Genomic DNA, 12074 nt, shown 5'->3' with positions numbered 1-12074 from the left:
AGAAAAGGCGGGAATCACCATGGCGACCAGAGAAAAGGTGGGAATCACCATGGCGACCAGAGAAAAGGCGGGAATCACCATGGCGACCAGAGAAAAGGCGGGAATCACCATGGTAATCAGAGAAAAGGCGGGAATCACCATGGCGACCAGAGAAAAGGCGGGAATCATGGTAATGAGTAGAAAGAGGCAGGAGGAATTTAACATGGCAGATACAAAATAATAAAATAAAGATGGTTGAAATCAGCCAATCACAGTCTGGGATACTATTTGAAATGTGCCTTAAAAAAGTGCCTGGTAAATGTTGCTATGGCAACCAGACAAAGAAAAGGAAAAGGTGGTCATTAAAATCACCACAGCAGCCATTAAAATGAGGGAAACACCATTCTATTTAAAACACCTTTAAAAGTGTATAATTTCCCCCAAAAAGGAAAAATCTGAACATTACCATGGCAACTAGGACAAAAAAATAAAAGGAAAATGTCACAAGAGCGACCATAAAAAACAACAAACGGTCGAAAGTCTGATGACTGAAACAAAATCTCCAAGAACTTCAATACAAAGGCAGTCAGCATTTTGCACAAAAAAAAAAAAAAATATATATATATATATATATATATATATATATATATATATATATATATATATATATATATATATATATATATATATAAATAAATAACGGTTGAAAACAGCCAATCACAAGCAGAGATACGTTTTTTTATGTTTGTGTAAAAAAATAATAATAATGTTGCGATGGCAACTAGGCAAGAAATAATGACAGAGAACCAACAAAAAAAATCCATAAATTACTGTGGCAACGATGTTAAAGATAATAAAAAAATTGATCAGGAAGTAAACATATCAAACCAAAGAAGGCGGGAATCGCTATAGCAACCACTATGTATCTCGGCTAAAATGATGTGACTGATGAACGATTCTTTTCAAACCCGTTTTTTTCCAGTAAGTTTCCTGAAGGCACTAGTTGATGCAACACGACGCTGTGCTCCAAGTGTGCATTCCCATCTATAATTATACATCTAGATCAAAAAGCATAAACGCCCCCTCAGGATGAATAATGAGAAAACTACAGACCATCAGGTGTTAGCTAGCAAACCGGAAAGCATGTGACTTGCTTCCACTTACTTTGAATGGACCAAAGTAAGGTGAACAGAAAAACGTCTCCTCCTAAAATTCAAACATCAGAAGCAAACTTTCACTGTTTTAATCAACTAATGAGCTTAGCTTCTCATCAGTCTGAACACATAAAAATATGTCTTCAAATCCAGACTCAGGGAGTCGGAACAAAAGTTCCAGAACGGACATTCAAGACAAGTGCAAGTGCTGAAGAGGAAGTCCTGATAAAAGACCAACTCAACCTCCAGCGTCTCCATCCGTTTAGCCTCAGCTGCTCGGTGTCGGTGCGGTCCGTCAGGTACCGACCGAGGCCAGGTGAGGTTTGGACCATCCAGACCCGCTCAGAGGAGACGGAGAGGTCCGGTCGGGTTCACAGCAGCAGCTTAGATCCTGCACCAAACTCCAGCCTCTTCACCAGACTGGAGGGACAGGAGTGTTAGCGGTTAGCTGTGGATGTAAATAATCCCACCCAGAGCTGCTCACCCCTTGTTGTAGAGGCCGTTGGTGGGATGGGTCTCTGATGGGTTGCTCTGGGCCGGCGCTGATCCAGATCCTCCGCTGTGGCGTCTGCGATTCGCCGTCTGCTCGTTGACGTAATTCCGACAGGACGCTAGCTTCGACTCCAGACTCTGGGAAGGAAACGGTGAGGTTTCTCAGTAACCAGGAAGTGTTAGCTCAGGTGAGTTCTGCTGCAGGACAACGACCCAAAGAACAGCAGGAAGTCCAGCTGGAGATCAAGCGGCGCTGTCAAAATCTGCCCCATGTTGGACCTTACCCCGACTTTCTTCAGCAGCTCACTGACGATGTTCAGAGCAGAGATTCTTGCAGACGTGGTGAGAGGAATCGCAGAGATGCTTTCAGCTGAGAAACAAACCAACTGGTGAAAATATGGACAGAAAATAAATCCAGCTCTAATAAAAGATAAACTCTCAGTCTGACCTCTGCTGACGGAGGGCGGCGGCGTGCTGATGTCCTCAGAGGAGGCTACAGGTCTGGGCGGAGCCGAGGTTTTATCCTCCATCCTACTGTCTGGGGGGGTCAAGGGCGGGGTCGGCAACCCCGTCGACGACGAAGAGGACGAAGGCTCTTTGACGGAGCTGCTGATGGAAGGCTTCCTGTCCTGTACCTGCTGTTTCTGCTGCACGGCAAGCTCCTGCCGAAGGTCTGTCACACACACACACACACACACACACACACACACACACAACATTTAAAACTATTTCTGTTCTTTGCAAAACAGCAGTGAGAATCCTAATCTGCTGAATGATGCAAAGAGAACTAAATAAAGTTAAAGAGAGTCGAGGACAGAGACAGACAGACAGAGACGGGGTTGAAGAGAGCTGAGGAGAAAGACTGAGATGAAGAAAGAGGAAAAACCTGAAGGGAGCTGAAGACAAAGACGGGGCTGAACATTTTGATATCCTCATTACTGAAGTCAAATGAAGAATGCCTTCTCACTAAAATAAAAACAGACTTCCTCAGAACTTTACCTCTCGCTTCATCCTTCAGCCTCTGAACCGACTCCAAGAGATTCTCCTTCTCGTCCAGCTCGCTCTCCAGGAAGGCGTTCCTCTCTATGACGTGGTTCATCCGCTGCTCAAAGTCCTCCAGAGACATGATGGTCGCTCTAGAAAACAGAAGAACGACTCCTTTATTTAACAAGCATTTAATACAGACAGAAAGACAGACAGGGCAGCAGACAGCTGACTGGAGACAAAGGGATGCAGAGAAATGAGAGACGGAGCTGAAGACAGATGAAGAGCGAGTTTGAAACGTCTCAGTGCTTCAGCTAGGTGTCGACCTGCTGACCTCTTGGCCCTCTCCAGGTCGTCGTTGGCCTGTTCCAGCTCCCTGATGTACTTGTGGAGCTGATCTCTGACGGCCGCGGTTTCGGCCAGGTCTCCCTCCAGGTTGGAGATCTGTCGGCACGCCTCAGAGTGATGCGTCTCGTACTTGTCCTGAATTTGGAAAAAAGCAGAAATGGAGGAAAGGTGAAGCAGAAAGAAGGACCAGTCAGATGACGACTTAACAGATTTACACGCCGGTTCCACAGAAAGTCACGCATCAGATGAATGAGCCGCTTCACGATTGAGTAAAGCGGCGTGAAGCTTCAACATGTCAGATTCCTGGAGATAAGAACAGCTACTGCTCCGATAACATCATGTTTGGATCCAAAAGCCTCAACCAACAGCAAAAAGTTAGACATTTTAAAAACCCACTGTGGTCTAGTGAACAGTAAAAATATTTTAACTGTGAAAAAAACAAACATGATTATAAAACCAGCAGCTCCTTTTACATAATGTCACTTTATAAGAATAGGATCTTCTAAAAGGGCAAAAAAACAGCCAGGAGGCGTTTCTGATCCTGAGTGTGGGCACTGATTCTACGGAGCTAAATTGGGGCCGTAAAGTTTGTGCGAAAGAACAAAAAATGAAAACTAAGAAAAGAAGATTTGAAAGAAAAAAATCTGTAACTGAAAAACACCTTCAATCTGAATCAGTTTCACATCTTTGCTTTCAGTGTCAAATCTTTTTTAAGTTTCAAACATATCTGTCCAGTTTCAATTTTTGTTTTTCAGTTTCAAATCTGTTTTTTTGTTTTTGTTTCAAAATAATTAAAATTTTCAAATGCCTCAGATTCATTTCTCATTTTAAGTGCAGTGTCCCATACTGCCCAGCTTTTTCTACTTTGTGGCATTTTCTGACCATTTTGGGCAGGAAACCTGAAATTCTGCAGGCAACTGTTTGGGCAGCTCAGTGGCAGCACAGGGGGGCCTTGGACTCAACTTCCTGATCCAGATTTATAAAAATGTCATTCTGATGAGCCATGAGTCTCTGTATCCTGGATTGTAACTGCAGTGTGTGACACTTCAAATGACAAATCCGCTGACGTCATCCGAACATCTAGAAAGACGTTTTGACTCATCAAATTGAAGATGCATCCAATGATCAGCCAGGATAGTCAAAACTCATTTTCATTTTCATTATATAGTCAGAGGAAAATAATGACATGTTAAGTCAGCCTGCCATACACACAGGTTTTGAATTTTGGTGTTTAATAGTGATGACATCATGAAATCTGCTTTTATAGAGACAAACCCCTGAACTTCCTGTTTGCTGTAACTGTGTGGTCAGTTTGTGTTTGGCTTTCTGCAACAATATGAACAATAAAGTCACCCATTAACCCGTTCACTTTTTAAACCTTTGATCAAAACCCAGAGCTCCGTTTACAGCAAACACGAGTTCAACCTGAACGCATTTCCTAATAAAGCCGCAGCATCCGCTCCGGGCCGATTCTAAACCAATAAAATCAGAAGAGTCGTCGCTGCTCTGCACTGCCATCGCCTCCAGACACAGAGAGGAGGAGGAGGAGGAGGAGGAGGAGCCGTCAGCTGCCTTTTCATCCCTGAATCGATGCTCTGTGAAGGCTGCTCTGTGCTCGGATAACGCAACCAGAGAAACAAATTTACTGCAGGGAAACCTATTATCAGCTGACAGATATGAAAATCCCCAGTTTGAACCGATTCACTTGGCGGTCAGTTAGCTTTATGCAAATTAAGTCAACTCCTGCAGCCGTATGAATGTCTGCACGGCCGCCTGCTGCTTAACCCTCCATGTCTGACTACCTTGTAGTTCTCCAGCTCCATGCGCAGACGGTTGTTGGCTGAGAGAAGCTCCCGGTTCCTGGCGTCCAGCTGCTTCAGCTCCAGCTCCAGCTCCACCTCGTAGTCCCGACTCATCTGCTGGAACTCCTGCAGCTCCTCCTGTGCTTCCACCGCACTGAGAACACAAAGACAAAAACATCCAAGGTGTTCAGGTTGGGTTTTATTAAACAACAGGACAGACGTGGCTTTAAACTCCTCAAACATATTAGTGCAGAAAGCATAAAGGTGTTTTCAGTCAAAGTGTTATAAACTCATTACAAACACATAAAAAACCTGACAGATGGGATATTTTTGCACGCATAAGTTAATATTTTGTGCCAATATATAGAAACATCACAAAGTTCTCAAGGTGAGGATACAACCTCGTCACAATCAGAGAGAAAGAAGAGCAAACAGTCGGCGTTCTCATGTTGTGAATGGCAATCGCCATGGAAACCGATAAAAGCAATAAAGGAAACTACTTTTACAAAATAAAGTGTTCAAGATTATGTTCAATAACTTTTTCTTAATTGCTTCTTTGAGAAAAGAAGAAGATAATTATTGTTAAAAATAACAAAACTAATTTTAATAACAGTAAAGAAAATGTGTTAATGTTAATAGAAATCTATTTTTATTACTTTTTTAGAAGTAGTAGTAATGTTATTTCTATTATATATCAATAGTATTTTATTATTTTATGATAATAATCAGGGCTGAAACAATCAGATTAATCATTATGAATCAATTATTGAAATAACTGTCAACTAATTTAGTAATCAATAAGTTATTAACTGGAGTATGCCGACTCAAAACAGGCCATTTGGTGGAAGAACATATTCAGAGCAGCAATCAAGTCAAAACTGTACAAAAATATAAACATTTTGGATTTAAGATATACATGGTATATATATAAAATCTTTTAAAAAGTAAATCTGTTCAACCCAAAACTTCTCAAATGGTTTTACTTTCATCTGGTTCTAATTCTGCAAACAAAATCCTTTAATTCAAATGATGAAGCGTTCACTAAAGAAAGTTGTTTTACATTTTAGGTAATAAAATGTTTATTTTTATGATTCAAAAGGAACGTATGTATTTGGTTATTTGCTTTCAATTTAAATTAATTTAATTTAATGTAATTAATTAATAATCGTATCAAAAACATCTTTTGGCTGTAACTAAATTCAGACTTGGGCATGACAATTTAATAAACTTAGAAAAATAAAACTAAATTGAACAAAATCCTGTTCTGGTTGCTGAAAAGACACAAAATCAGATCTAGAAAAAGAAGATCGATGTGAAAATGTGAGACAGTTTGTTGTTTTCTTTTAAATATGGAAACCAAGATCCTTTTTTCTTTCAACTCTACAATAATTATCTACAGAAATCCGATTATTCTGCTTATTTTATCAACATATAATAATAGTTTGTTATTTAATTAGCAGGTAAAAAAATAAAAAAGCAAAATAGTTTTTGTGATTACAATTATGAAGAAAAATAGAAAAACTTTAGTGTCCCCTGTTGTAGGTCCAACTTGACATTTATGGCCCATGTTAGAAAAAGTTTGGACATTCTGGATTCAAAGAAAAGATAAAGTCATATGTTCACTGTTTTGTAGATCACGATGCTTCCAGATTAGATAAGGAAGCGTTTGGAGTAAAAGATAAAGAGGGAACCAACATCTGCTGGTGCCGCGCCGCCTCCTCCTTCCAGTGCTCCAGTTCTTCCTCCACGGATCCAAACTGAGGCGCGTCCTGGTCCCCCATCTCCAGCGTGGTCACGGTTCACAGCGGCTTCTTTGGTTCTGCACCGACACAGAAACAGAAACAGAAACAGAAACACACCCCGTACTGTTGGTCAACCATTTATGGTTTCTGTATACTGGAACAGACAAACAAATAACATTTAATGCAACCAACTGCCTTCAGAAGTTACCTAATTAGTGCATAATTGAATTTCTTTAAATGTTTTATTGTTGCAAATGTTGAAATCTTTGATTAGCGCGATTCATATGTAGAAAATGTTAAGGGAAGCAAATGTTCTTACAGGGCCAAAATTATTAAATTGTGATTAATCAATTATTTAAATAATAATTGTTAATCATATACTAATTTAGTAATTGATTAATCGTTAACTCAGGAAAAAAAAGGTAATTTGCAGAGAGAACACATAGAGCACTAATTAGGCCAAACCTGTGAAGAAAAATAGACATATGCATTTAAAATATATTTTGTTGTAAATATATTTTACCCAGAGCTGCTCAAGTGGCAGTTTTAGTTTTACATAGTTTAAACTCTGAAAAAATAGATAAAAAAAGAAACAGAGAGCTGAGTTTTCAGCATGTTGATGCTAGACGTGCTGCATTTTAGACAATAAAATCTTTACATTCTTAAAAAGGAATTTAATTCATTTCTAATTAGCATCTTTTAAACAAAAAATCTGCAGAATGAACTCTTTTTTTAAATCCGACTCATCATCTTCCAAACATTTATTTAATTAAATGTGGTCCTGTTTGAGAAACATAACTGAAAATACATACATTTTAAGTAAGTATCAAAGTGTAGAGTGATGGTTTTATACAGAACCAGAACGTAAAAATATGTTTTATTTTTACAAAGATAATTAAGAAATTATCTTTGTTAATTTGCCAAAAAGAAATTAATAAAAATAAAATAAACATTGTTTTGAAATCAATATTAATTCGTGTAATGGAGTAGAAACACTACAATGTCTACTTACAAATACTAAATTATGAATTAATTAGATGTGATGTAAATGTTAAAATGTGACCATTTACATGTTGGGAAAAATAAATCAAATTGTTATTTTCCATAAAATTTCATCTTATTTGAAAATTTTAAGTATTAAAAGGCATTTAACTTTATTTTTTTAATAATATTTATTTTTATTTTACCGCAGTATTTTCCCATTTTATATGCTAAATGTAAATGAAATTTATAACTGATAATGTAATATTCTTGTATTACCGGGAGTAGCAAAGGCTTGTGTCTCTAACCGAAAACAGATCATTTTTAATCAATATGTCTCATTCATCAGCAAAATGAATAGTTCATCAACGATTGATCTTTCATCAATCGTTGATGAAAAATCATTTCATCAACTATTGATACGTGGCTATTCACTTACGGGTTAAGAAAACACCCAAAACAAACCTGGAATGTTTTGACAACAAAACTTTCTGTCATTGTGGAACATCTATCATTTATTTACATTTGAGTCAAACAAATAGAGTTCAATACAAAGACTGACCCGAGGGTATAAAAAACGGAACTAACAGAAGACCGAGCTAAACATACCTTCACACCCAGCCTGCTGTTTATGGTAACTAACCCCAACACTTAGAGATGTGCTTAAAGCCCGAGTATTATCTATAAAACTATGGAAAGTATAACAGAAAGGTTGAAGGAGTAAAACTTAAGTTACCGCTAGCTGATTCGGCTAACGGAGTTTAACCGTTTAAATCCCAGCTCAAACCAACATTTGACCCGTATGCCTCTTAAACTCTTCCTTATCAAACTAAAACTTCACCCCAAACATTCTAGAAACGTCATTTTCACTATAAACGAAGAGTTAGAAAAAACCTTCGCACAAATTGACGGAATTAGACCAATTTAAAAGGACTTGCCTTGAGTTGGAAGTCAGAAAGTTACTCGCCGCTTCGGGAAGGCGTCGAACAATAAAATTTGCCATTCATTTTGTCAACGTCAACTGGCCAATAACAAATTAGATGACGTTCTTGTTCTTTGTCGCTATTGGACGCTTTTCTGCCAATCACAGAAATTGGGCGGGCTGCAAGAGTGACAGTCCAATCAGAGTGGTGGAAATCGTCAAAGGGGTGTTCGCATTAATTTACAGAAATTTCGATGGATTGCCACACGGTGGTGCTGCTTTCACGTGTAGTAGGAAAACGTATAAACAGTACTTGGAAAAATGTTTGCTGTTTCTAGAAATCCAAAAATATATATATTCAAAATTAAATAAAAATAAAAGCAAAGAAGCTTAATTCCAAATAGCTAAAATTAAATTACGTCAGACTTAAATAGTGCTTCAATAGTAAACTCAGACATGCTTTTACATGAAATCAATAATTTATTTTAAAACATTTTAAAACAGTGTCTTCTTGGTGATCACCTAAGATAATTAATTGAGTTAGTTATGGTACTAGGTTTTGATATTCCAAGGAGTTGAGTGAAAACTATTGATACTAGTGGAAAATTGCCCTTGCTCTTTATGGGTTGAAAGTGCTTTTTGCACTGGAATAATACTTTGTTTATTATTCTTCCAGCATTTCTTATTATATTGTCTCAGTTTGAGCTTCAAACAAAATTTAGTTATTTGAATATTTCACCACTTTCTTATTAAATTTGTAATGTTAATTTCAAATAATTGATCTGGGCACAAACTTAAAGTTTGTCGACAAAGTGCTCATGTTTTCAGTCGGTTTGCATTCATTGCTGGTGGATTTTACAAATTGGATGGTATAATAAAGAACAACTTCCTCAAAATTGTTCAATTTTCCGTTAAATCAACTCCTGGATGATTGAAACAGCAGTGCAGTTGAGTATTGAGTGGATGATGATCCTAAAACATATTCAGACTTGTTTTGGAATACATAAGTGACACGTATCTTAAGCAGTATCAAAACTATTAATCAGCAGAGAGTTTATAATAGCAGAGGTTGTACCAAGAAATCAAGAAATTGAAAAAATATGTTCTACATGTAGTTCTGGAAGCTTTGACAAATAATAGTAAGTGTACATTGTATAATAGTCGCAATAAATTTAGACCAATGTATCCAGGTCTGGCTTTAAAAAACAGTATCCTTGATTCTGATTGGAGATGTTCACTTCCTGTTCGTGGGGTCAGAGGTGAATTTGGGTCAGCTGTGTCTTTTCCTGTGGGATTAGATGGGGGTATCTGATCCCAGATAATCCACATGAGCCATCACTACTCACAAACGCCAGTCCACCAGTAACGTCTGTCCCTGCCTCATTTCTGGGCTGCATGTTTTTAGCATTTAGTCAGCTCTTACAGTGGATTACAGGCATGACTGCCTGACCTTCACTGATACCAAAGGGAAATCTTTTAAAGGTTAATAAAACACTACATTTATATGTTGCAAGTGACCTCAATGCTAACATTTGGTTAGCTTGGCTTAGCTAGCAGTGTAACAAATTAATTAGTGACTGCAACTTTTAACATGATTTATTATATAAAAATACTTTATTGATCCCAAGGGTAAATTAAATGTTATTGTAACTCATATTAATTAAAATTCTTTAAAGAGTTATTGTAGATATTAATGGCCATTGGCAGGAAAGACTTCTTGTAGCAGTCTGTGTTGCAGTGAATTTGAAGAAGATTCCGACTGAAGACACTTTGTTTTCCCAGGACTGCCTCATGAAGAGGATGGTAATGGTTTTCCATGTCTGTTAAATTTCCTCCTTCTATCTCTCCTCTATGCTTTCTTGCAAAATGACAATACAGGAATTCTGATTCTGATTTTGGATTTCCTCTCCCCCTTTCTAAGAAAACATCTAGTAACTATCTATTAATATAGTACACTTACTGTGTACTATATTAATATATTTAAGTTGTACTTTTTTAAAACAGCCCAGATATTTCTGTGTGTTTCTACTATATATATATTTGTATATATTTATTTTATTTAATTTTTTTTTTTATTTATTTGCACTGGAATGAGAAAGATTACAATGTTTTGTTTTGCTTTTTTCAGTTTTGAGAGTTGCTATTTTTTAAACTTTGTGGTGCTCTCCAGCGCAATAACAGTAAAATATTCAGAAAAAATAAACAGTAACCATGGTAAGTGTAACCATGACAACTGTAGAAATTCCATGTTGACACACAAGAAAGCTCCTCCCCCTTTCTGAAGAAACTAGTAACCATGGTGATTGCATAACTGGGAGGCTCACTCTGTACCTTAAATCCCCAGATTGAAATGCAACAAGAACAGCTGACGAAGAAGACGGCCTGTCCTGGAAAACTAGCTGCTTGTTGACATTGACAGTTTTAACTTGTTACAGGATCAATTCTGCCATCTTGACAGCATGAGAATCTACTTTCAGGTGGCTTAGCTCTGACACAATTTCATCAAATCTCATTGTGGCTCGAGTCGTGACATAACGCCTGGAGCAGGAAGCTGTTTGACTGGTTTATTGGTTACAGGTTACAGTTTCCCTTCATCATGAAAAGGAGACAATGAGACAAAAAGCAAAAACAAAAAAATACCCGTCCGATTTTTGTATGTTTTCCTTTCTGCTAGAATTCAGCAACCAAAAAGTTTCTGAGTCTGACTCAGGTAAGAAGACAATAAGGTATCTGGGTTGATGGCAACCAATCAGACGGTTCAAGTAATAAGGTAGAGTAGCTTCAGATTTCTACAGAAATAACAAGGGAATCCAGTGTTTGTAACGGATAAATTTGTAACTTACATTATAAATAACTGTAAATTACTTTTTTGCTATATTTTTTAATTCAAATTGGAGAGTTAGTTCACAAAGTGTTCAGTTTTGACCAGAAATATGGATAAAAAGCCACAGTTTTGTGGTTAATTAAGTAATTACTTAGAGTTAAAGGGAGTTTAATGGGTTAAAAGTCAAAATAAAGAGGAAAAGGATGTAAATAAATAAAGACATTGGGTCTCATTTGGTATTAAGATTACCTTTTTACTTTCTGGCATTATAAACTGATTGCTTTGTTTTATAACACTGAACAGGTTATAACAGATTGATTTAATCTAAATGACTTCATACAATGACCAAAGTCATTATACTGGATTTAATTGACTATATATTTCTGTTTTGGAAGCAAAGCACTTTTAAATAATATTTGTTGTGAACCAGAAATGTATGAGTAACAAACAGAACAAACATTCGCACCTCAGGGCAATTAAGAAAGACCAATTAACCTGTAAGTGATGCAAGCAGGTTTTGATGATGGATGAACTGAAATGATCTGAAAATGATCAGAAAAAAATAATAATTAAAAAAATAACATCTTAGGTTAAATAATTAGGAAAGAATGATAGAAACATGAGATAAATATGGAGCTAAATTGGGGCCATAAAGATTCTTTAAACAAAGATTAAAAAAAATATTTTTAAATAAAAATGTTATAAAACTGAAAATGCAAATTTTTGGAAAAAAGAAAGATTTGAAACTGGAAAAGGAATTTATTTGAAAAGTAGTTTTGAATTTTTTTTCACTTTCAAATCTTTTTTTTCTTTATTTGAAACTTTTTTCAGTTTCAAATCTTTTTT

At 36.9% G+C, this 12074-nt stretch overlaps 1 protein-coding gene across 1 annotated transcript; it reads right to left on the bottom strand.

The window, feature by feature from the left end:
• Positions 1-1206: 1206 nt before the first annotated feature.
• On the bottom strand, positions 1207-8522 carry LOC122821766 (nuclear distribution protein nudE homolog 1-like). The gene is made up of 9 exons (XM_044099964.1): positions 8421-8522; positions 6455-6578; positions 4760-4913; positions 2944-3092; positions 2625-2761; positions 2074-2298; positions 1910-1995; positions 1618-1763; positions 1207-1553 (listed from the first exon to the last, which is right to left on the bottom strand). The coding sequence occupies exons 2-9, from the start codon at positions 6538-6540 to the stop codon at positions 1505-1507; spliced, it is 1032 nt and encodes a 343-aa protein (XP_043955899.1). The 5' UTR covers positions 6541-6578; positions 8421-8522; the 3' UTR covers positions 1207-1504.
• Positions 8523-12074: the final 3552 nt, after the last annotated feature.

The sequence above is a fragment of the Gambusia affinis genome, linkage group LG19 (assembly GCF_019740435.1).
Source record: "Gambusia affinis linkage group LG19, SWU_Gaff_1.0, whole genome shotgun sequence".
NCBI classification, from domain to species: domain Eukaryota; kingdom Metazoa; phylum Chordata; class Actinopteri; order Cyprinodontiformes; family Poeciliidae; genus Gambusia; species Gambusia affinis.
The sequence above is the reverse complement of the archived record's forward strand: the minus strand, read 5'-3'. Positions and strand labels throughout refer to the sequence as shown.